Below are 26,003 nucleotides of genomic sequence, written 5' to 3' on the forward strand. Positions count from 1 at the left end.
GGAACTGAGAAAGTCTTTAGTTATCTCGGGTCGGTGACTCGAAAGAAATTGTGGAATTTGCATATTAATCCTTTCTAACTGATTAGAGAATAGCGAGTTTTGAGGAGATTTGTAGCTCAGGTTGAGGTTCTGGATGTGAGTTTGCTCGCTGAGCTGGAAGGTTAGTTTTCAGACGTTTCGTCACCATTCTTATGATTTGAGAACTAACAGCCATCTTAGGTCTGTTCAACACGTTTGCATCATTCTATGATGCTTTCATCTTTTGCTTATAAATTCTGTGTCTGATGCCGCCTCTCTCTCTGACACCCAAAAAAGGAGCAAGACTGTGAAAGCTTGTTGTCAAACGATCTTTTTGGACTATAACATGGTGTAACTTTTGTCCTAACCCCTGGTATCACCTTGAATCAATGTCAGAAAGTTATTAGTTTTCAAGTCCAACTCTAGACCTTAACACAATCAGGGATGACCCTTCAGTTGCATGCTAAGGTAGTGCTTCTTGTTAGAGGTGAGAGGTTAAAGCAAACCCTTTAACTGCCGGTTCAAGTTGACGTAAGGATTCTATTTGAACAAGAGCGGTGTTTCTACTTGGTTGCTTTCTGGTTGAAAACCATTCATATCCTGTGAATATTATGTTCTGCTGTGTCGCTTGCAGTCCTTTCACAACAATTACACAGGTACTATGCACAGCCCTGTGCAGAGTAATGCATTTCAGAGGCTATTTAACTTTCAAGTCCAACTCTTCTGACTGTGTGTTATTTGTTCTCTGTATTCACAGGATAATTAAAGTTGAAGGCTGTTTAGATTAAATTGTTCTATTCACTTAGTTAGATCTTACAGTTCCCTAACCCCCTCACCATCAATTGTCAGCTTATCCCATTTTATTGCTAATATGAATCCAGGAAATTTTTTGTCACTACATTATTCTTGTTTGCCACTGCTTGTGAAGACCCTGTCAACAATTGTTTGTTTTGCAATCTGTTTGCATCTCGGTTCTCATGCCCTCGTCCTTGCATTTTAGTTTGAAGTCAGTTTTGTTTGGATCTCCTTTTTCGTTTCAGTTTTGTGTACGTCGTCACTTCAAGTCATTACTTGCTGAAACGCAGTCAAGTTGATTTGTCTGTAACTGTGAATTTGTATATCCACTAGGAAAAGCAAATGCACAAATATTGGAATGTTCCAAGATATTTTAAAAGGCTGTTTTTCTGACACTCATTAGATCAAAATATTTCTGGAGAATACTATATTCTCTTTTGGCCGCCTTCTTGCAACTCTTTTAGATCCCAGGTCATACTCAATGCATCCAGAATGACAACCCACATTGCTGGAGAGAAAATAATAATCTCCACAATCTTGGTTTGTTTAAGTTCTCTTACCAATAAATGAGACTGTAGATCCCCAAGATAGCAGACTGACCAACTCTGACTAACAGCTAAGATTCAGTGCTTGGAGGACCTTCAGATTTGAGTAAATTGAATATTGATTCTGCCTCATAAAGCAACTTTGTCTCATTGAGCTATTCAAAAATAAGCAGATTGCTGACAGGAGTGACCAAACAATTAACAATAAGTAAATGTATCAGCATTTTAAAAGACCTTTAGTATAAGGAGAAATGATGCATTTGTTTGCGATAATTTTTAAATTCATTCAAGAATGTTGCTGGCTATTCAGTTCCCTTTCTTAATTGCTCTCGAAGGTGGAGAGTGAGCTGCCTTCTTGAAGCACTGCAATCCTTGGGATGTAGGTGCACCCATGGTCCTCTTGGAAGGGAGCTCCAAGATTTTGAGCCAGTGAATCTAATTCCAAGCCAGGGTGATGTGTGACTTAGAGAGGAATTTGATGGTGGTGATGTTCCCAGACATCATCTTCCCTTGTCCTTTAGGGTGGCAATGGTTGTGGGTTTGGAAGGTGCAGTCCAGGGACCCTTAGAGTTACTGCAGTTCATCTTTGTGTACACTGGAGGAAGTGAACATTGAAGGTTTTACAAGGGCTGACATTCCAGCAGGCTGGTTTGTCATGAATCGTGCAATACTTGCTGTGTTGTTGAAGCAGTATTCATTCAATCAAATTGTACGTATTCATCATATTCCTGACTCGGATGGTGGTTGGACTTTGAGGAGATAGGTGTGAATTACTTCCCAGATAATTTGTTACCTTTCGTCCTGTTCTTGTAGCCATCATGTCTGTATGACTGGTTCGGCTCAGTTTCTGGCCAGTAATAACCCTCAGGATGTTGATAGTGGGGCAGTACTGATGCCATTAAATGCTAAGGGCTGATTGTTGAGTTCCCCCGGATTGGAGTTGGTCACGACCTGGCATTTGTATGGTGTGAATGTTATTTGTCGTTCATCAGCCCAAGCCTGGATGTTTTCCAGGTCCTGTAGGATTTGGCTACTGACTGCTTCAGTGAATTTGCATATGCTCTAATTCCAGCACACCAGGTTGGGCATATTGATGTAGCTATGAATGAACAGCACTTGAGGCGTTTGCTTTATTTAGCTTTCATTCAGTGTTCCTGCTCAATGTCTGACTCTGTGGTGGGAGGAACAATGTGTTGTTAGGGCGTGCTGTTACAAAACAATAGAGAACGATTGATTCTAAAACAAGAACCTTGCAAATTTGCTGGAACACTGCCAGATCTGGGAAGTGGTCACTGTCAAAACACTGAAATTGAGAGGTGACCTGAGAGAGTTTTGAAATGAATTATAGGGGTTGGCATGGAGAAATGTAATGACTCAAAACTAGTAGCCATAAAGATAAGGATTTTTAACTAATAAAACCAAAAGGGAATTTAGGGGAATCATCATCTTCCGGAGAATAGTTAGAGTGTGGAACTTGCTATCACACGTGGAATTGAAATGAGTACAGGTGCATTTAAGGGGAAGTTAGGTAAATCCACTAGAATTGGGAGCAGTAGGTGGCCACTTGGTCAATCCTATTTGCTCCACTTTTCACACATTAAGGCTGTTCTGACTGTTGCTTAAACACCACGTTCTTATCAGTCCCCATGACCCTTGACTCACTTGTCAATCATATCCGGTGAACTTGGCCTTGAATATATTCAATGACCCGGTCTCCAGTGCTGCCTAGAGGTAAAGTTCAAACACTAATGACCCCTGAAAGAAGAAATTCCTCCTCATCTCCTTTAATGTTGGACTCGTTATTTTTAAACCATGCCCCTAGTTGTTTCAGCATCTACACGTGTCATCCCCTTCAGATTCTTATGTTTTAGTAGTATCACCTCTCATTCTCATGCTAAGCCATTGATCGTAAAACATACCCTTCATCCTGTTAACCAGCTGGTGAATAGTCAATATAATTCTTCAAGTAAGGAGACCAAACTGTGTACAGTGCTCTAGGTGCTGCCTCACCAATCCTGTTGTAATGCTTCCCTGCATTTACACTGCTCAGTGCAGCAGAGGGAATGAATATGCTGAGCCTCGGGGGCTCAAGAGGTGAGGTATGATTGTTAAGCTTGAACTATGGTAGTGTAAATGGAATTTGCTCCTCCAAAGGACTGGATACTGGGTTAAATTGAAACTTTCAGGTCAGTGCAATGTAGATTGTTAGTTAAAGGTGAACGTAAGACAAGGTCGCCAAGGAAGTCAGCAGCACCTAGAAGAGCAGGTGACAGGAGGATCTGAAACAGGAAGTCAGCATCATCTGGAGGAATGGGTGAGGTGATGACCTGGAGACAGACGGCCAGCATCAATAGTGGAACGGATGAGGTGACATTAAGTATCCTTAAACAGGCAGTCAGCAGGATAGAGTGGAGGAGTGGTAACAATGACCCTGAGGCAGGTAGAGGACAAACTAGATTTACTGGAGTTGATTGGAATTGGCTCTTACTCTAGTACAGAGAAAGGGGATAGCCACTTACTGACTGAGTCTGTGGTAAATATTAAGCTCTTAAAATTTTACACTGCCTATAAATTGTTGGGAAAATTGATAAAACATATATTATTCACTGACATGTTGTCTTATAATCTAATTGAATTTATTGGGGATGGCAGGGTAGGTGATCTATTGTGTCTGCAGTGTGAGAACTCCTCAGTACTGTTGTGATCTAGAGCAAAAATATTTACTGTACGTGTTTGAAGTTTGCCCAGCTTTGGTTCAGAGTTTGACCTGGAAGCTGACATGTCAGAGAGGTGGAAAATTATGTGGATTCTTTGTACCAGGAGGTAATCACACACACATAGATGAGGGTTTTGTTTTGATTTGGCCAGAGACAGGAGTGTGTGACAGAGTGAGGTGGGTAAGGGAACTGAGCGTGTCGTCCTCTGCGATTGTCAGGTAGGTCTGAGGTTTTCTCCTCCTTCAGTGAACATGGGAGCTGCAGGATGCATGAGAATTCCAATCATGGGGGGAGGAAAGCCATTCAAGTGGGGCAGCAACAAGGCATGTAATATTAGTGGTCACTTGGACACCATTCTATGCAGCAAAGAGTCCAGACAGCTGTGTTGCCTGGTGCCAAGTTTGAGGATATCTGCTCGGGATGGAAAGGAATTTCCAGTGGGAGGGGGAGGATTTAGATGTCCAGGTAGGTGCCAGGAATATAGGTAAAACTAGGAAAGAGGTTCAGCGTTGAGACTGAGGATTGGCATTAAATTACAAACCAAAACTTTAATGGTTAGTATCTCTGGATTATTATCTTCTCTAGTAAGTTGACATCTGTATCAATGGTGCTGAGGTGGGAATGGCCAAGAGCGTCAAATTCCTAGGAATGACTATCACCAACAATCTGTCCTGGACCAGCCACATTGATATGATGGTCAAGAAAGCGCAACAATGCCACTTCTTCCACAAGAGGCTAAGAAAATTCTACATGCCCCTAAGGATTCTCACCAACATTTAGAGATGTACCACAGAAAGCATTCTATCTGGATGCACCGAGGCTTGGTATGACAACTGAAGAAGGGTCTAGGCCCGAAACGTGAGCTTTTCTACTCTCCCGATGCTGCTTGGCCTGCTGTGTTCATCCAGCTCAGCTCTACACCTTGTTATCTCTTGGTATGACAACTGCTCTGCCCAGGACTGTAAGAAGCTACAGACCTCTGAACACAGCCCAGATCATCTCACAAGCCAACCTTCCATTGACTCCATCTACACTTATCGCTGCCTGGATGAGGCTGCCAACATCATCAAAGACTGTTCCCACCCCACTTATAATCTCTTCCAAACTCTTTCCTTAGGTAGAAGATACAAAAGCTTGAACACATACCAACAGGTTCAAGACAGTTTCTTCCACCTGCCGTCGCCGCCACCGCGCCCCCCCCCCCCCCCCCCCCCCCACCCATTAGACTTCTAAATGGACCTCTCACATTTCAAATCTAGTGTTAATATTGCTTTGTGTGCACCTTGGCAGCCGTAACTTTGTATTCCTTGCTGTATGCTAGCATCCTGTGATCTTTGTATGTTGTCACCTGCCTGTACTGCATGCAAAGCAAAACCTTTTCACTGATACTAGGTGCACATGATAATAAACTAAATCAAATCAAGCACTGGGGCCTTAAAATTAGAGATGAATACATCATTCTTGTTAGATGAGGGAATTACAGGTTATCGGGGTTAGAGGGGAATGTGGAATTCTCAATACCAACAGATCAGCCATGATCTTATTGAATGGCACAGCAAGCTTGAGGGGCTGAGTGAAATGTAATTTGTATATTTAGAAAGGAGGTACGGATATGGCATGACCAAATTGGAGAACAGAGTGGCCTCAAAGGGAAGTTTCTTCTGCTATGTTGGTTTAATAAGAGATGTTTCTGAGGGATCCAGTAGAGCTGCATAAGTTGCTTTGTGGCATGGAAAGCAGTCTCACTGCATTACTTTCAGACATGCAGGCCGGCAGGGATAAGATTGCACAAGTTCACTGCTGTGAATTTATGGATTTATAGAATCCCTACAGTGTGGAAGTAGACCCTTCGGCCCAACAAGTCCACACTGACCGTCAGTATCCCACCCTGACCCATACCCTAATTTACACACCCCTGAACATTATGGACAATTTAGCACGGCCAATTCACCTAGCCTGCACTGAGGGAGGAAACTGGAGCACCCAGAGGAAACCCACGCAGGCACTGAGAGAATGTGCAAACTCTACGCACAGTCACCTGAGGGAGGAACTGAACCCAGGTCCCTGGCACTGTGAGGCAGCAGTGCTAACCACTGAGCCACCGTGCCGCCCCAACAGGTGCCAGGAAGTGTTGAAACAAAGTCTTATTAAAGTCAACACATTTGGATTCAATTCAGTAACAACTGGATGTTGTAATAGCAGGTAGTCTTTCGAATGATAGTTTGCTGGAAATGAAATCTAGGTGGAGGTTTCTTCTTGGACTTGCTTTGATCCAAAGTTATTACCAGAGGCACTGTCTTTTAGAGAAGACGTCCAACTAAATGCCTGTTCTGTTGACAGCATGGATCTTAAAAATGTTGTGCCACTACTTTAAAGAACTGATTTAATTCTCTTTGCAAGGCATTTCCTCAACCTGATTAAATAATGGAGTAGCTCAGATCAGGCTGCACTTGGGTAGATTTCTTTCTTTAAACAACAGTGTGTGAGAGAGAGATTGAATGATCGGCCATATCGTTGACAGGTCTCTAATGTCTTGGCTACTTGAGTGAGTGCTGTTCAAAATAGCCCATGATATTTATAGTAGTTTGTGACACCCAAAGTTTGGTCGGACCCTGTATGAGTGTTGGTATTGTCTTTTCTCACTATGTTAATGTTTCTCATCAGGAGAGAATGGACTGCCCTGGGCAACATGAGGAAAGAAAATGCCATGGTGGAGTATGTCCAGTTGCTGAACAAATGTTGCAGTCTGTTTGAACCTTATGTCACATCCCATAAAATAGAGAAGGAGGAGCAAGAAAGGAAAAGGTAAGAGATGTTGCCTGCCTTTTCAGAATAGTAATTGAAGAAATAGTTCAAAATACTTACATAAAACAGTAGGTCAAATGACGTAGGATGGATATTTTTCTGCACTGTTCAATCATGTGATGTCAGTAGTTGCTCTGAGGTTGCACTCTCATTGGAGTCAAGAGACTTATGATTTTAACAAGGTCATGACTGACCTACCCCATGCCTCAACTCCCCTTTCATGTCAGATTATCATGTCCTTGATATTTCAAATGTCTACCTCCTCTTTAAATACATTGTAATCTAGCTTCTATAACTTTCTGGGCTAGAGAGTTCCAAACATTTGCTATCCTGCATCTCAATTTTTGCATCTGTTTTAAATGAGTGTCCCATTGTTTTATAACTTTGTCCCCTACTTGTGGAATTGTCTTCTCAACATATGCCTCCCTTAGGATCTTGTATGTTTTAATTAGATCACCCCTTATTCTTTTAAACTCTAATGAGTAAAAGCCTAACCTGTTTAGCCTTTCTTGATAAGTCAGCCCCTTCATCCGAGGAGTCAGCTTAGTTGTTTCTCTTTTATTCTCTTTTAACCTGCTTCCCTCAATACCAGTGCATCCTTCTTTAAATATAGGGACCAAAACTTCACAGTTCACAAGGTGCAGCTTCACCATAGCCCTATACAGTTGTAACAAGAATTCCCTATTTTTAAACTGCAACCCCCTTGCAATAAAGGCCAGAATTCCATTTGCCTTAACTTGGCACACCTACATGATTTTGTTTCATACACGAGATTATCCAGATCCTTTTTGTGCTGTGCATTTTTTTAGCCTCCTTCAGTCCCGTTTGTCTATCAAATAGCTTGTCCTTTGTGGTAGAGACTGTTACAAGATTGTTCTTCCCATTAGCACCTTGCTTATGAGATGTTTATTATAGCCTCTACCATAGAAACAAATGAAAAAGTGTTGATTTAAGTTATTCACCATCTCCTTGTTCGCCAGTTGCATTTTCCAAGGTTCCCACACTTACTTGACCTACTCTATCTTTACATTTAGCAGCTCTTCCTAAGTTTGAACTTGTACTTACCATATCCAAGGAAATATATAGCAATAAAGGCCTAGATACCACTTAACTTATTACTTGGTCCAACTGAATATCAACTTTAAGTGACTCGTGAACATGAACACCTGGTGTCTATGCTTTGAAAAGTGTGAGACTCTCACACGTTGTTGGGTGTCTAAGGTCCGTGGAAGGTACTACAGTATTGTTTTCCAAAATTTTTGTTGCCACCTTAAATCTGTCAAATGCAAATATTTGATTTCTCATTGCCTTCTTGCCATGACTCTCCTTCCTTGATGGCAACATTTTGATGTGGTAGTTTTCCAATTAACTGCCTAACTACTTTGGAGGATTACTCTGGTTGCTTTCTCCCAGTGTCATGTAGGTAAAGTTTTTATTTTAAAAATCAAAACAAACTGGAAACCAAGGAGAATTATGAGCAAAACTCCCTATTCCTGTTTTAATCCTTGAAAAGCACTATCAGCTCAAGGACTTCAGTTCAAAAAGGCAACTCACCAGCACTCCTATTAAGAGCATACAAGGATGGGCAATGAATGCTGACCTTTACCTGCAAACCTGTATCCCAAGAAATGATTGCCAAGTGTGGAGCTGGATGAACACAGCAGGCCAAGCAGCATCTTAGGAGCACAAAAGCTGACGTTCCAGGCCTAGACCCTTCATCAGAAAGGGTCTAGGCCCGGAACGTCAGCTTTTGTGCTCCCAAGATGCTGCTTGGCCTGCTGTGTTCATCCAGCTCCACACTTTGTTATCTCGGAATCTCCAGCATCTGCAGTTCCCATTATCTCTCCCAAGAAATGATTGAATGGTTGCCACAACAATGTTTTTAAGTTTGTGCAAAACTGGGAAACTTAATATTGCTGCTGGAAATATGATAGCGTTGTGGTTAGGAATGCTAATGGGAATGGAAAATGGTGAGATTTAGAGAAAATGATTGTCCGGTTAAAAATATCAAAGATTACTAAAGTTAAAGACAACTTGCTTTTTGTGAAAGATATCCTGGGGATTTCATTAAAATGAACCCTGATGGATTTAGAGGAATAAAAGTAATTTTCAGTATTTGCAACTGCCAAATAGTGGAAATCAGATACAAGGAGCTCTGCAGACTCATCGTTATTTAGCATATTAAAAAATGCATATCATTCCAACCATTTAGAGCATTGTCATTAGCACATTATGATATGCGAGAATATGTAAGAACAGCATGGTAATAATGAAATATATAAATTGTTTGCAGATGAATGCGCAATCACTTATCACCCACCCAATCTATTTCCTGAATCCATACATTCTTGATCTAAGAAGAAAAGGAAGCAAGTCACATTTTAAGTTGAGTAAATTAAATGGGACAAATAACTGACAATGATTGGAAAATAGAATCCCTTGCACCCAAGGAATAACTGGAAAGATCTATCATTAAAAGGAAATATAGGCTGGGACATTTTTCATTGGAGCTTAGGGGTGACGTTGTAGAGGTTTATAAAATCATGAGGGGTACAGATAAGGTTAATGGCAGCTGTCTTTTCCGAAGAGAGGGAGATTTCAAATCAAGGGAACATATTTTCAAGGTGAAAGGAGAAACATTTATAAAGATATGAGGGTCATTTTTTTTTTAGTGGTTCATTTGGAATGAACTTCCAGAGGAAGTGATCTACATTTTTTAAAAACATGTAGATAAGTAAATGAATAAGAAATGTTTGGAGGAATATGGGCCAAGCACAGACAAATAGGACCAATTTAGTTTGGGATTGTGGTCAGCATGGATTGGCTGGACTGAAGGGTCTATTTCCATGCTTTCCAGTGAGAAAGGTATCAAATTAACTAAAATGTTGATGGATTGGCAGTGGGAATATGAAAAAAGTTATTACAAAATAAATGTATACCACCACTTGATTCATTAGGGTTATATCAAACCTGTAGACACATGCACTGTGATGAATAACATAAAACTGTAAGTGTTTTATATAGTTTATTCTTTCCATTACTGACAATAATCAAAGCTATCAGAATTATTACGGTGCAGGAGGAAGCCATTTGGTCCATCATGCCTGCACTAGCTCTATTATCTTGTACCAATCTCATGCCTTTTCCCTTTATTCCCCAGATGTACTATCATTATCCACATAACCATCCAATGCTCCCTTGAGTCTCGCAGTTGAACCTGCTGCCACCTCATTTCCAAGCATAGCCATTCTTCATAAAAGCTAGACAACTGTAGTCTTGAAAATTGATTTTCATGTGTAATACCGCATAATGATGTTGTGAATTAACTGTTAATTCCGAGGCCTGGTGAATTTACTTCATAATAAGCTCTCGTCCCTTCCGTGGTAAAGGGGAGGAAAGCCTGGGAATTTTGTTTTTAAATGGGGTTAGTAAAAAGTGACGAGAGATTATCATAAAAAGCCAGCTTGTTTAACCTTGTAATTTAGAGAAGGAAAGTTGTTGTTGTTAACATGATGCGTGATGCCTGTTCCCATAGCGATCTGTTGATGCTCAGCAGGATCTCGAAAGTAGCACAGTGGCAATTAGCGGTGGGCATAACAATGTCAGCCCTGACATCAGTGCCAAGATGCTGAGAAAATGAATTGAGTGTGGGTCTGTTTCCAATACCATGCAGATAATTTAATCAAGGCTCTGCTAATGAACGGTGGCTACATCCTGTGGAGCCTGAGATGAGCGGTCATCAATTTTCAAATAATTAGTAGATGTGACGAGTGGTGTTAGAAGAAATTTCTTCAAAGTCTCACACGTTATACTTGGCCGCAGATCCCATTGTAAATGGTAACAAGCTAGAAAATGAACAAATAAAAACCTTTAAGGGTCCAAGCAGAGAAATCATTAAAATCTAATGGACAGCAGCAAAAACTAACAGAATAGGCTGAAGAATTTTTGGCATGATTTCAAGGCATCTGAAATACAAAGGTCTGCAAGTTACAGAGTCAGAGACGTACAGTATGTAAATGGACCCTTGGCTCCTACTTGTCCATGCTGACCAGATATCCTAAATTAATCTAGCCCATTTGCCAGCATTTGGCCGATTATTCCTCTAAATCCTTTCTATTCATGTACACCTTTTAAACGTTGAGTGTAACAACTTCTGCCACTTCCATACAAGCACCACCCTTAGCATAAAAAATTTGCCCCTTAAATCCCTTTTAAATCTTGCCCCTCTCACCTTAAACCTTTGCCCTCTAGTATTGGACTCCCTTACCCAGGAAAACCTCTCATCTATTCACCCTATCCATGCCTCTCGTTTTATAAATTTCAATAAGGTTACCCCTCAGCAAGGGGTCTACACAGACATGGTAGGTCAAGGAACAGTTCCCCCGAGCAGTAAACTTTCACATTGCATCAGCAGTTGCCCATGGTTTGATGCTGTAGCCCTGCTGTTAACTCTGTTAAACGTTGAAGGAATGTAAATGCTGCATTAATTTTTGTTTTGGTCTGACATCTGATCAAGCGGTGCCCACGTCTGTTCATGTTGGTGTGCATTACTGAATGTGCACATGCATCTACTGTGCCGAGGCCGCTTTGTTTTGCGGAATATTCCATTTTGTTCTATGGGTGCAGGAGAGAAGAGGAGGAGAGGCGACAAAGGGAAGAAGAAGAACGAGAACGCTTGCGGCAGGAGGAGGAGAGAAGGCGACGAGAGGAGGAAGAGAAAAGGAGGCGGGAAGAGGAGGAGAGGAGGAGGTTGGAGGAAGAACGGCTTCGAATGGAACAGCAAAAGTGAGTTGTAAACAGTTAGCAGTTTTAATGTACTTTGTATGCCATTGTATTATTAAAAAGCTATTGCTTAGTAATCACAACTGGGCTCTGTTAATAGCTCTGACTCTGGGTAATCAGGTTATACTTTTGGACACTAGGACACTAGGAGGTGGTGCATTAAAGTGGAATTAAAGTTGGCAATCTGTCATGATTTTATTACATCTTTATTGCAGCCTTAAGGATTGTATTGGCTGATGGTGTTCCTAATTCTTGCATTCTTCTTTGTGATTAGATTGACACTAATGCAAGTATATAAAAGGAGAGCTTCGCCTTAGAATGAACATTAAATTGAAGCACATTGAATCAATGAAGCCATTTTCTGAATCGCATTGTTTGAATAAAGGCCGGGATATCTCCTGATATCTTGACTAACAGCTTTCCACTGCTACCACCAGAGCAAAAAGGGTCAAGTGGCTAACTTGTTGTTTGGGGAAGATTACTATCACAGAATGATGGCTTTGTATGCTGTCCAAGTTCAAAACCAAACTGTTTACTGTTGAACGGTTAGCCGTGTTTTAAGGCATCAATAGATGTGAATATCTATCATTCTTACCTCCTGATCCCAACAGGTAGTCATCAAGTCTGTGTTGGTGTATTATGGAAATCAATACCTGTTGTTCCAAAGGTATTTTTGCTTGATTGACCTTCTGCCTTCCAAGTATTGTTCATGAGGAGCACCTGGATAAAATTTCACAAGTAGCTCTGTCTGATGCTAGCAGGTGATTGATTTCCAGTACTGCAGGTATCATTGTCCTTGTATGTCTCCAAAACGACCATTCTTCATGTGCTCAACCTTCATGTTAGGCTGTCGTTCACTTTGCAGAACCTTCCATTTGGACAGAGTGTTGCCGTAGGAACTTTGTCTGGCGGTGCAGACATCAATATCGGAGGTTCCCTTGTAGCTGCCTGGCTAAGATTGGGAAGGCTCCCAGTTCTAAGCTTCCAACTGTGACCCCGGGATGCCATTCTTGAACCTGGGATTTGGACTGTGTAGTTTTGAATGGAGCACTTAACCTGACAGGCTGTTAGCAGGAGGAGCAAGGAGAGCTTCTGAAATGTAAGCATCTTGTATAAATGTGAGGGACTGTAAACCTGAATTTTTTTCTCTCTGAACCTTTGATTTCAGGCAACAGATCATGGCTGCCTTAAATGCACAAACTGCAGTGCAGTTCCAGCAGTATGCAGCCCAGCAGTACCCTGGCAACTTCGAGCAGCAGCAACTCCTGATTCGTCAGCTTCAGGAGCAGCACTATCAACAGTACATGCAGCAGCTGTATCAGGTACAGCTAGCACAGCAGCAGGTAAGGATGGACATGCCAGTGGGCAGTCAACAAGATCAGTTGTCTGTGAATGAGGGTATTGTTTCTTCAATTCAAGCTCAGTAGCTTTCCTCTGCCAGTACCTGTTGCCTGCTGCATGAATTCAGAATGCTCCAGAGTTAGTCGACTTTTAACAATTGTGTAGAATGTATTGCAAGCATCGCAAGATAACAAGGCGTGGAGCTGGATGAACACAGCAGACCAAGCAGCCTCTTAGGAGCGAGAGCGAATAAAGGATAGAGGGATAGGGAACAATGGAAGAGAAACATGGCTAGGGGACTGGGGCAAAGGAGGCACACGCGCGCACACACACACGCTGCCCATCCAGCTCTGCACCTTGTTATCCCGGATCCTCCGGCAACCGCGGTTCCTACTATCGCTGATGCAAGCATCGCAGACCGACTTTGTCGCCAACTGATTTTACATTTGTTGACCAAATTACATTTAAGGGAGTAAAATCAACATTCCAGGCCCAGACAATACCAAAATTAAAACGGTTGTCGAGACATCGCATCAGTGAAGGAGGCCTTTTGGCCCATCTGGTGCATTCTGTCTTCCTAATCCGTTCTGGTTCACCCTGCGCTGTTTGCATTGTCCTGCAAGGTTATTTCCTTTGCATGTCCACGAGCTTCCCTTTGAAGTTATCGATGGTCTCTGCTTTCATCATCACAGCATGCAATGTGTTCCAGGTCATCGCTACTGATTGCATGTACCCCTTCCGTCTCTTGTCAAAGCTTGAATTCTGCATTCCCTGGTTCTGCTCCCGTCAAATTCCTTTCTGGTCTTCCTTATCTAAACCAGAAATCATCTTGTATACTTTTATCAAAACTTCCCTCATTAAATGCGTTTACATTAAATTACTCCATCTGGAGTAACCCTGTGCAAAGGAATGTTGAGCTAAAATTGGGTTGTTACTTGGGAAGAAAGTATTTTTTGTTCTTAAACAAAAGGAGCGTGCATGTTTCAAGTGGATGAGCTCCTGGAGAGGGAGGATTTGGGATGTGGCTTGAGGTACAGAAGTATGTTTGGGAGTGTAGAGCCTTCTTGAGTGTCACAATTCTTTCCCAAGCATTCTTGCCCCACCTGAGGTCCTAGTGTGGCTTATGCAGCTTGTGAAAGTTTTTTTTATTCATTTCTAATATTCACTGACATTGGCAAGGGATTTGTCTGGTCTTGAGAAAATGGAGGGTGGTGGGAAAAGCGCTGATCCATTACTCACCCCAATCAATTGAATAAACAAATCGGCTTTGGCATGCTGATTTCCAGCAGATGAGGACTCAACAATTGAACCATATAAACCTCTGTTGCTGTCCTGTCTGCATTCAAGTTTTTGTCTCAGCTAGGAAATTATATTTAGGCTGAGTGCCTTAGAATAGGAGGGGGAAGGCCAAGCAACATTCCTGCGCTTGAACAATCTCCAAAGCCCAGATTACTGCCGTACCTATATGCACGTTGCATATAGAAACATAAAAGATAGGAGCAGAAGGAAGCCATTCAGCCCTTCGAGCCTGCTCTGCCATTCTTTGTAATAACGGTTGATCATCCAACTCAAAGCCTAATCCTGCTTTCTCTCCATAAACATTGATCCCATTCATCCCCAGGTGTTATATCTTGTCACCTCTTGAATACATTCACTGTTTTGGCATGAGCTACTTCCTGTGGTAATGAATTCCACAAGCTCACCACTTGTAGAGGAGGCCACGACGAGAACATCTGATACAGTTTAGCCTATCTATTTCAGAACCCCCTTCCCACCCCCCTACCCCACCCCCATTTCTGAAGATGCATTTAGGCCCAAAACGTCAGTTTTCCTGTTCTCTGATGCTGCTTGGCCTGCTGTGTTCATCCAGCTCTACACCTTGTTATCTCCTATCCATTTCATTAGACTTTACCCCGATCCCATGCGCTTCAGTCTTGACACTAATCTTTATGTGGGCCTTTGTCAAAGGCTTTCTAAAAGACCAAATACGCTATATCAATTGGCTCCTGCTTGTCAACTCTATTGGCTACATTTTCATAGAATTCCAGCGGATTTGTCAAGCATAATTTCCCCTTCATAAATCCATGCTGACTCTGTCTGATCCTGCCCCTGCTTTCTATATGCTCTGTTATAAAATCCTTGACAATGGATTTGAGAATTTTCCCTGCTACTGATGTCAGGTTTGCCGGTCCGTAATGAACAAAAAACAAAGTTGCTGGAAAAGCTCAGCAGGTCTGGCAGCATCTGTGAAGCAAAAATCAGAGTTAACGTTTTGAGTCCGGTGACCCTTCCTCAGAACCCTCACCAGTCTATAAATCCCTGTTTTCTCTCTACCTCCCATTTTGAATAGTGGAGTGACATCAGCCATCCACCAATCTGCGGGGTCTGTCCCAGAGTCCATAGAATCCTGGAAGATGACTACCAATGCATCCAATATTTCTAGAGCTACTTAAGTTCTCTGGGATGTAGATTATCAGGCTGTAGGGAGTTATCAGCCTTCAATCCCAACAACTTTCCCAGCACCAATTATCTACTAATATTGGTCTCCCTCAGCCCTTCCCTCTCTCTAAATCTTGCCTCCTCCAACAATTCTGGGATCTGATTTATGTCCTCTTTTGTGAAGACACTCCCAGAGTATCTATTAGTTCCTCAGCCACTTCTTTATTCCCTGTTATACATACCCCTGTTTCTGTCTGTAGGGGACCTACATTTGCCTTTACCAATCTCTTTTCAATCTCAGCAATTCAGATTGGCTCTGTTGGCTTCTGTAATCATAACGTTCAGCCCATTGAGTCCATGACTGTCTGTAGTAAGATTGAGGTTTGGGAGTTCCTCCCTCCCCACCCCTGAACCCCAACCAAAAATAAAGGGAATTGGGTTTGAAGGTGGTTTTCAAGTAGGTTGAATATTATGGTTCAAGAAGCAACAGTTTAAAAATGACATTGTTCAGATAAGTCATGGTGTTTCATTCTATCTATTAATCTCCTTGTTACCTGGAGCGGGTACTTTAGCCTATATCAACCCTATCTGGCCAATAACCAGATGTCAGGTACGCAATGTGTCATCTACCCGTGTCCATTACTTTGGTCATCCTCAACTTATTTTGGGCTTATTCCGCAAACATCCATTCCCTCCATCACCAATGCTCAGTCACAGCAGTGTCTACTATCTACAAGATGCGCTACAGAAACTCAACAAAGAATTTTTGGCAGCCCTTTCCAAATCTAATTCCAACTACTATTTAGAAGGACATGGGCAACAGATAAACAGGAGCAAGCTCCCCCTCCAAGCCGCTCACCATCCTGACTTGGAAATGTATCGCCATTCCTTCACTGTCAGTCAGTTAAAATCCTGGAATTCCGTCCATCTACGTACACCACTTGGATTGCTGTAGTTCAACAAAGCAGCTCACCACCACCTTCTCAACGACAACTAGGGACAGGCAATACGCACTGCTCCAGCCATCAGCAACCACCTCCCGTGAATGACTTGGGGGGAAAAAAAGTGCCATCCATTAACTTCTGCTGGACATCTGTCTAAATTTTCCTTGACTATTATCTCCATTTGATCTTGTCTTTGACCAAAAAGCACATTTTTCTGAAGTGAGAGAAAGGAGAAGACGACATAAACAGTGTCTTAGTGAGCCTGCTATTTGTAGCTAAACTTATATGGTGTTTGGGTTTCTCTGGTCCCTGCAGGCAACACTACAAAAACAACAGGAGCCAATAGTATCATCAACCCACATTGGGGTAGGAGAGGTACCGACAGTGAATGGACGGACTACTACGCATTCAGACCTTTCAGAAAAAGAGCCAGAGCCAGAATCTTCAGAAGAAGTGCTGGAAAATGGACCAAAAGGTAATGCATTAACCAACCTCTTCTGTTCCAGAAGAACTAGAAGTTGTCCAAATCCAGTGACCTACATTTCTCTCTCCTTCAGCCCTTTTAGCCAATGTCTGGACATCTGGACTTTACACAATATCACAAGCTTATTTTTAAAGGAGGACTAAAATGGGGATTTACCTTTTGTTTTAAACAGCAGTGCTGCTCTGATATTTGCCAAGTTCCAATTTACGTATTATGTAGTGTTGAAGGCCTCATTCCAGAAACAAGAATATTGACTTTGAACATGCAGATAAAGGCTGCCAAAAAGGTTAGGAAGTGAAAGCATTGCATTGGCCAAAAGACCTTTTTTAAAAAAAAAAGTCTCATAGGAGAAGACAGTAATCTGCGACAATCAGGGGCGAAGGGATTCGTGATGTTGCTGGACTAATGACCCCGAGGTTCAGACTAATATTCCGAAGATTCACCACCCTATAATGGGGGTTGTTCATCGAAGACAGATGAGGAATTTCTTCTGTCAGACAATGGTGGATCTGTGGAATCCTTTACTGCAGAGGGCTGCCTGGGCTAGGGTGTTAAGTGTATTCACGGCTGAGGTAGACAGATTTTTAATGAGTTAGGGAATTAAAAATAATGGGGAAAGAGCAGGAAAGTCAAGTTGAAGATTATCAGATCAGCCATGACCTGATTGAATGTTGGAGCAGATTTCACCAACTGAATGGCCTGTTTTTGCTCTTATGTCTTATGGCCTCTGAGCTTCTTCCTCCCCTCAGTCCTAAATGGTTTGCCAGCACCAGGTGAAATTGTCATGAGGAGAAATGCATCAGACAACTGCCACGACATGAACAAGGTGGAATGGTGTTTTCTGGTTCTGCGCATGACCTGATTAACATCTTCAGGATATTAACTGGAAAAGACAGGGTGGACAAATTATTTCTACAGGCTGGGGCTTGGAGAACCAGGGGGCATAATCTGAGAATTAGGACCAGAGCATTCGGGCGAGATGTTAGAAAGGTTGGTAGATGTTTGGAACTCTGTTTCACAGATAGCAGTGGATGCTGGATTAGATCTCAGTTTTAAAACTGAGATGCATTTTTGTTAAGGTATGAAAAGATGTGGCCAAAGGCAGGTACAGGAAGTTAGGTCACAGATCAGCCATGATATCATTGAATGGTAGAACCGTCTTGAGTGGTTAATGGCCTACTCCTGTTCCTAAATGCACAGCCTGAGATTTGTTCTTTAGACACACATGTTTAGATTTAGAACATCAAGAGTTGCTAAGTGCAGAAAGGTACAGTACTAGCCAGCAGTTTCTATTTGCACAGCCTGTTTATTTGAATTCCCAGTACTGAGGCACACCGGGCCAATCTATATGATGCATTTATGATTGTGCATGCAGCTTACAAAATATTGGCATTAGATGTACTCAATGGAAATCTTGAACTCTTGCTTTTCAATGTTACTGGGCCTGAAATGGTTATTTGCCTCATCTTGGTTTGGAGGTGTTTGTCCCTGGAATCAGTATTTCCATACAGGGTCATGTAGGACATCACAGAAATATTTTCACTCCAATCCTCTATAATCTGATTCAATTAACAACTGGATCTCAATTTAAAGCCACCTTTTGCAATGATTATATAACCAGTTCAGATATAATCTAATTAATACGTCTGAATAGCTACAGCAACTTGTTTGTGTAGCCCTTTGTATACAAAGAAAGATGTCTTTGAGTAGAAGTCGCACAAAGGAATTTGATAGTTGAGAGAAGGGAGTGTAGAACACAGCTGAAGCAAAACTTCCAGGCAGCCTATAAAAGACCAGCAAAGTTGAGGTAGAGTAGGGGGAGTGAATTGGAAATGGAAGTTGCCATGGGGCCATCGGCTGCCCCCTCATTAGAAAGAGAGAGAGAGAGAGAGAGAGAGACAGACAGACAATGATGGAGGTTTAACCTGACAGTAATCGTACCTCCGATGGGCGCTGAGGTTAAGATGGTGGGACCCATGAGTACAGGTATTGAACACCCTCCCTTTCCAAACTACACTCTGTAAAGGCATGTCCAAACATCCCCCAGCACCCCCCTCAAATTACAGCCTTGTTACCACCCAATGAAAATGAGCTTACTGAATCGGATTCCTGTCACATTCTCTCTATTGCAGACTACTTCTAACTTCGTTCTGCTGTAGAGGTTTAACAGCACAAGGAGAGCATGCAGCACATTGTATCTGACTTTGGTACTTTGCATGACCCTTGTTTTCTCTCTCTCTCTCTATCCCTTGCTGTCTATTTTAAATATTTATCTGTTGATTGCCCAAAATATGTTATGGTCTCTGCTTGAACCACTGCCTGGTTCTTAGTCTGACAGCCCTCATTGCAACCAAACTTGCTAAACTGGTTGCTCAGACAATAGTTGCTTCTTTGGGAACGCTGATTTGAATCTTTTTATTTCAACCCATTTTATTTTTATCCTGTACTGGTTTGGTCCTTCCCCAGACTCGGCAGCTGTGTTCGTAATGGGTTGGCTGGGGGAATGGGCAGTTTGCCAGTTCAACACTGGCATGTGACATGTTAATACATGTTTAAAATGGAGAGAAGATCTCGCCATGTACAGGGTAACAAAATAACTTGCACTTGTTTTGCACCATTACAGTAGTAAAACATACCATGTGCTTCTGAAGGATCCAAATAGTTAGCACTGAACCAATTAGTTTTTGGAACAAGTGACCAGTAAACTTGGTCAGAGTGGTAGGCTTTGAAAAGCTTCAGGAGAAGAGGAATTCCAGAGCTTTAGGCCCAGAGCTGGAGCAGTTAATATTGGGAGAACACAAGCTCATAACTGGAGATCTGATTCCAGTCTCAGTTAGCCTGTTTTCCATTGGGTTTTTTTATTTTGCCTTGTCAATTCAGTTCTTGTTTCTATCTTCCTGCAGACACAGCTCCGGTCATAGCTGCTCCCTCCATGTGGACCCGACCACAAATCAAAGACTTCAAGGAGAAGATTCGGCAAGACGCAGACTCTGTCATCACGGTGGGCAGGGGAGAGGTAGTAACCGTGCGAGTGCCTACGCATGAAGAGGGTGCTTACCTCTTCTGGGAATTTGCTACAGACAATTATGATATAGGCTTTGGTGTCTGCTTCGAATGGACAGATTGTCCGAATACCACAGTGAGCGTACATGTCAGTGAATCCAGTGACGATGACGATGATGATGAAGGTATTACAGTGGCAGCCTCTGCTGTGGGGGGGAACGATGCTGTGAGGAATCGAGGGAATATTTAGCTGTTTATCTCTTTCGTTACTCTCGTCAAGCAGGGAGATTGTGTTGTGTTCCTTGTTTTAGGCACTGCAACGTTGAAGCTGTTGCAATACTCAAATGAGATACAATTGGATGAGTAGGGTTGTTGGGTAGCCCTCTTGGGTGAAAGAGGTCCTGCCATTTTCCATTGCCTTTTGTCTCCCATCTTCCCAGCCCAGGGCCGATGAGGCTGATTATAGTATCCAGTCTGGCTGACCAATTTGCTCCACCCTGGGAACTGCCTGCATCCTGGGGAATTGTCACAGCATGCAGTTTGTTTGGGCAAGCTGTGGTACAAATTGCCTGCACATCTGGTTTATGCTACTCTTGCCTTGTTTACACAGCTCAGTTTGATACTGCAGTGTACCTGCCAACTGACTGAACCCAGCTGTGTTGGAGACATGGTGCAGGAAAATATCAATCTATGGTTGCACTCATCATCCAATTCACTGTAAATATCTGAACCTGCATTAGAAAGCTGCCTCTCGCGGACAGAGATCAAAATGTATTGAGAGGTAGCTCCATATTAGGCTTGGCAGGAATATCCGATAGTCCAGGGAAAAATCATTTTAAAATGCACTGATTGTATGACCAGATGGGAGTGAGTTAGTAGAGTGACAACTACTTTCGCTAAGGTGTTGGTCCTCCTACACTGTGTGCTCTTGGATCAAGGTCAGCTCAACGTGAAGACTGGTCCCAGTTGAATGGTCCAGCTTGATCTTCTGTGGTTGTCTCTACAAGTTGATGGTGCCTCTATTTAACATCCCACCCCAGATGAGCCACCCTTGCAAGCATGTTATAGTCCTAAAAGTGCATAGGAATTTCAGCAGTGACTTTGTGACTCCTGAATCAAATATCATCAGACCTGGAGTGACTATTAGTGGTTTAGTTGCAACTCGTACTTTGTACATACCGCCTGGGCCTGTGAACGGCGGAATTGGAATACTAAATGCTCAGTGCAGTAAAATATTAAACACTGCAGACCTGATCTGAATGCCTCTGCACCTATCATTCATACTCACTTGGAGAATAGTACTGCAGAGTGTCTTATCCCAATGTGAGCCAGTAACTGGGAACAATGAATAGAGCTCAGAACTATATTGTATTGAAGCTAATCTTTTCCCTGACTTTAAGTTCAGTGCTTGTTAGAAATTTCCTCGCAGGCTGTATTTGCATTCATTCTTCCTACTGTATGGAAGTTCATTCGCTACTCCTGGTTACATAGCAGCAGTACCTCAGCAGATACCACTCTTGGCTTTCTTTCCTATTCCTTCATGAGAAAGCCAGTATTCCAGCATTTATTGCTGGACATAAATTGTCCATTTGTTGTGTTGGCTTTTCAACTAGACTGAAGATTACTAATCCAGGTTTCTGCATTGCTATTCTAGTTAGAATCATTGAGCTACCCTATCCCAAAGTCAGAAGCCATGGGTTCAAGTTACGTTCCAGAAAACTGAGCTTGCCATGTAGGCTGGCACTCCAGTGCAGTACTTTCGGGTGAGGTATTAAACCAAGAGTTTTTCTGTCCCTTCAGTGAAATTAAAATATCTGCTGGCACTATTTGGAAGGAGAAAAGGGAGTCATTCCAGAGTCCTGGCCAATATTTATGCCTCAACCAGCTGCTTAAAAATGGATAATCAGGTGATTACCACAGTGGGAGCTGGCAGTGCACAAAAGAATGGCCAGGTCTCCAACATTTTGTATTTTATTCACTAACTGGATGAGGGATTTGCTGGCTAGGCAGCTTTTATTGCCTGTCCCTAACTGCCCAGGGGGCATTTGAGAGTCAGCCACTTTGCTGTGGGTCTGGAGTTACATGTCAGCCATACCAGTAAGGATGGCAGTTTCCTTCCGTAAAGGGCATTAGTGAACCAGATGGGTTTTATCAACAATGGATTTATGTTCTCACTAGACTCCTAATTCCAAATACTTTATTGAATTCAAATTCCACCATCTGCCATGTCAGGATTCGAACCCGGGTCCCCAGAACATTATCTGAGTCTCTGGATTAACAGTCCAGCGATAATACCACTAGGCCATCACAACATAACAGCGACAATGCTTTTTTAAAATCTTCATTGATTGTTAAGCCCTTTTGAATAACCTGAAGTTTTCAAGAGTGGTGTTAAGTTTTTTTTTTCTTTTGAATATGGTCTGCCATTTCAGCTTTTGGGAGTCATGATATTGGGGGCGGAGGTGGGCGTAATAGACAGTAAAACGCCTTGCATATTTCGCCTTCAATCCATGCCCCATTCCACAGTCATTGTACCGTAGAGCCTGGCACTTGAAATGACTGACTCTGCCTCTAATGTGGGAGCAGGAATGTCCCTGTCATTTCCCCACATAACAAAAATAAATCAGTGCACCGTCTGAGATTAGCATCTTTGAATGCAAGCCTCGATTGAGTAAAAAGTTATATTTGCAAATTTTGACTTTGTCTTGCATTCTTTCTTGCAGACAGTCCCAGTGAAGGAGAAAAAGTCAAGAAGGAGGCCAACAAAGTACAGGTAGATGAAGTGGTACCAGTCTACAGACGAGATTGCCATGAGGAGGTGTATGCTGGATCCCATCAGTACCCGGGCAGAGGGGTCTATCTCCTGAAATTCGACAATTCCTACTCACTCTGGAGGTCAAAATCTGTTTATTACAGAGTATATTATACCAGATAAAACCAAGCTTACCCATGCTTGGCACTTGCTTCTTTTTGTTTTATTTTGTAAACTTCAATTTGCACATTGTGCATTGAAATAAGTATCTAAATCATTCTATATAACAAATTGGGTGAAGGATCTTCTACTGCAGCAATGAGACTCACTGCCAGGAATTGGTTTCATTAGCCTTCTTCAGAGCCATTACTATGCTGACTTGTTGCTGGCACTGATAACCATTTGTATGTTGCATTTTGAAGACTGGTTAATGCAAACGTCTGTAGTCTATAGAGTCTTAAAGCAGAGGGTAGCTTAATAAAGAAATGCTTGACTGGATGCATTGATATCACCTTGTCAATTTGCCCCAATAAATACCTCAGTGTAGTTATCCCCAGTATCAGTTCCAGCAGATTTAAAAGCCTAGCCTGTTTTACTCAACTCTGTTGAGAAGTCTCAGTTGGGTATGCTTCGTAAGATGAGTTTCTTACCATCAGAACTGGAAGTGGCATTTCCACGAGATGTGGTCAGGCCACAAGTTGTATGGGGTGAAAATCCAAGATTGAGTAGGGAGAGATGAGTCAGCATTTTGTGCATGACTGTCCTTGTGTCCAAAGCAACTCATCAATTGTTTTGTTTCTCGGACAATATTTGGCCATCTATTTATTCAGCCCAAACAGAGATGGGACTATTGATGGGGACTTGTGACTTCAGTCATGCAGTGAGCGCCAATCTTTCTTCTTTTTTTGAGTTTTTCTTAAATTAAATGGAAAAGCTTTTGATGCACTCAGGATTTGAAATGTTCCTCGGTTAAAAACATTGTCCTGGTTTACCTCCTTGGTCTATCCTGTTCAGTCCAGATAACTTGTTATCCCACTCAGCTGGAGGGATGCCTTGGGCCTCTTCAGGCTACTGCCTACTGCAACCTTCCCTCAGCATTAACAAACTGGCTTCCTTTGGCACTCACCTCCTGCACTGACAGTGCCACTTGAGACCCCAGAGCCACTTGCCTGAGCTTTTCGAAAAACGCCTTGTTCTAGAGGATATAATGGCCCAGGGCAGTGGATAGTAGTACATGACCATGATTTACCGGGGTTTTTTTCTTTTGAGATTTGACTTTACAGTTTTCAGAAACATCCCTTCTTAAAACCCCATCCCAGGCATCCCCAGCCGAAAACCATTCCATGCCATGAGATATACAGTTATGATAGTGAGCAGCTGCATTTTCTACTTTACTGAGCTGCTTGATCTTGACAACAGTAATCAGGAAGCTGTTTCCTCCGTGTTTCTGGGTGAGCTGAAACAGGGTTTGATGTCCTTCTCTCTATCCAGTGATTCCCTGCTGCTGGTTGTTAGGTGAGAACAGGTTAAGCTTTCTGTGATGTACTGTGTGCTTCGTACTGCTGCCAGTCTGTCTGGACTTTGCAAGTCAGGGTTTTTATTTATATATACCAGTTGTCATGAATCAAAGCGGCAAAACAGTGCTGCGCCCCATCAGTCCAGCCTCATTGACTTGAGTGGAGACCCGAATCCAGCTTAAGAGGTGAGTTTCTTGAGCCCAGCCTGACTATTGTGCTGAAACCTGAACAGTTTTGACCTGGTTTTCACTTCAACTTCCTACTGTATCCCAATTGTTGATCACCCACTCCTGGTACAGAGTACTCTGTCCACAGGGGTTTTTTTTAATGACCTTCATCGGTTATTTGCAGTTGTGCTCATTTCAGAGAGTGAGCAGCCCAGCAATTAATTGGTGTGTTGAGATGAAGGATTAAAATCGGGAGAACAGATATAGTGAGCAGCCCTCCCTCACAGATGAGTTACCCTCATTGACATGAAGAGAATAGTGTAGTGTCTGACAATTTCATTCCTTGTGATACAGGAAGGCTCTTGTTTTCTGTACTCTCCATAAGGATTTGCCTTTCACTATTTTTATTTTCAACAAAGCTGTTTGTGTGCAAGCATAAAGGGGTTTATACGTTACATTGATAAAGAAATGCTTATAAACTTGATGGATCTCACATGGTAATGCTCACTGAACCTTTCTCCCTGTGAAGATGATGAGGGAGAGGGGTAACAGCTTCTAAATTCTTGAAATTGACAAGTTGAATGCAAGTTTTGGTTTCTAACTCAGAAGATATCAGCCTGTGCACTTTTTCCTTAAACTTAAGAGGTCTGCATCACCTAGTAGAAGTTATATAGGAAGGCCCATTTGAAGTGTAGACTTTGATATATAACTTGCATCACATAGTAGCATCACTGTTTTATTCAGGTGATCGGGAGCTGCAGCTTGTTTCTGGAAGACCTTGTTGTCACCAAAGCATCTTAATTAAAAAATAGCTTCAGATTTCCTTTTGAAATCACTTCTTTCATTTCTTGGAGTGAGCTTCTGTTGTAGCAGTATAGCTGCGACCTGTACAGTTCTGAGATGGCAGTTGTTTCTACAGGCAGTGCTTTTGTTTTTTTTCTCTCTCTCTCTTCCCTGCCCGCCCTTATATAAATAATCATTTTGTTAACGCTTGTACATAATGCTTTTCCCTGATTCCCTTTTTTGTGCATTGTATTTACTGCTGTTTTCCTAATTGCAGGCACCAACTATTTTATATGGTTTGAATTAGTCTGATTTTCAGAGAAACAGAAATGCAATGGACTCTCATTTAACAGGGTGTGTTGCTGGAAATGTGGCCTGATGTTCTGAGATGTTACTCTGATAGAGAGGTTTCCCAGAATATTAAACTTGGAAAGATTTTATTGCTGTGGCTTTGTTTTTAATGACCAGTGCAATTTTGGAGACTGTTTCTTTCAATAGTATTCAATCTCTATTAAACATATGTTTATCTGTACTCTTACTTTCCCTCCCTTTCTTAGTAAATAAAATGCTTTTGTTTTGTGGGTTTTATTATTGGCTTGAGGTTAGGTACATCAGTACTGCATCAATTTTTTACTGTGTCCTGGAGGGCTACTAGGATCGTTGTTAGAACATATGGTGAGCCTGTGAAATGTTAACACCAGCTGGGTTCATTGACGTACCCTGCTGCATCTGTCCGATTCGCTTTCACTCTTGTCATGTGGCTGCCGCCCTGATCTGCAGGCTGCGTGTTCCAGATGCTTCTGCAACGTAGGAGCTTTCAAGCGTTCTTCTGAGAGCAGGTAAGAGACAAACCACCATTTGAGGAGCAACTGTTTCCAGGTATAGACTGAATCAGGTAACGATAGCTGGTT

The 26,003-nt window shown here is 42.2% G+C and overlaps 1 protein-coding gene across 1 annotated transcript in view; it reads left to right on the top strand.

Annotated features, from left to right (window-relative positions):
- acbd3 (acyl-Coenzyme A binding domain containing 3) overlaps positions 1 to 25,530 on the top strand; it is a 51,127-nt gene extending 25,597 nt beyond the window's left edge. Inside the window, exons 3-8 of the mRNA XM_048531389.2 lie at positions 6,740 to 6,880; positions 11,507 to 11,665; positions 12,831 to 13,005; positions 16,702 to 16,861; positions 19,774 to 20,058; positions 22,597 to 25,530. Of these exons, the coding sequence (XP_048387346.1) occupies positions 6,740 to 6,880; positions 11,507 to 11,665; positions 12,831 to 13,005; positions 16,702 to 16,861; positions 19,774 to 20,058; positions 22,597 to 22,808 (1,132 nt within the window). The 3' untranslated portion in view covers positions 22,809 to 25,530. The remainder of the gene's footprint in view (positions 1 to 6,739; positions 6,881 to 11,506; positions 11,666 to 12,830; positions 13,006 to 16,701; positions 16,862 to 19,773; positions 20,059 to 22,596) is intronic.
- The last annotated feature ends 473 nt before the right edge of the window (positions 25,531 to 26,003 follow it).

This window comes from Stegostoma tigrinum, chromosome 4, assembly GCF_030684315.1.
Source record: "Stegostoma tigrinum isolate sSteTig4 chromosome 4, sSteTig4.hap1, whole genome shotgun sequence".
NCBI lineage: Eukaryota > Metazoa > Chordata > Chondrichthyes > Orectolobiformes > Stegostomatidae > Stegostoma > Stegostoma tigrinum.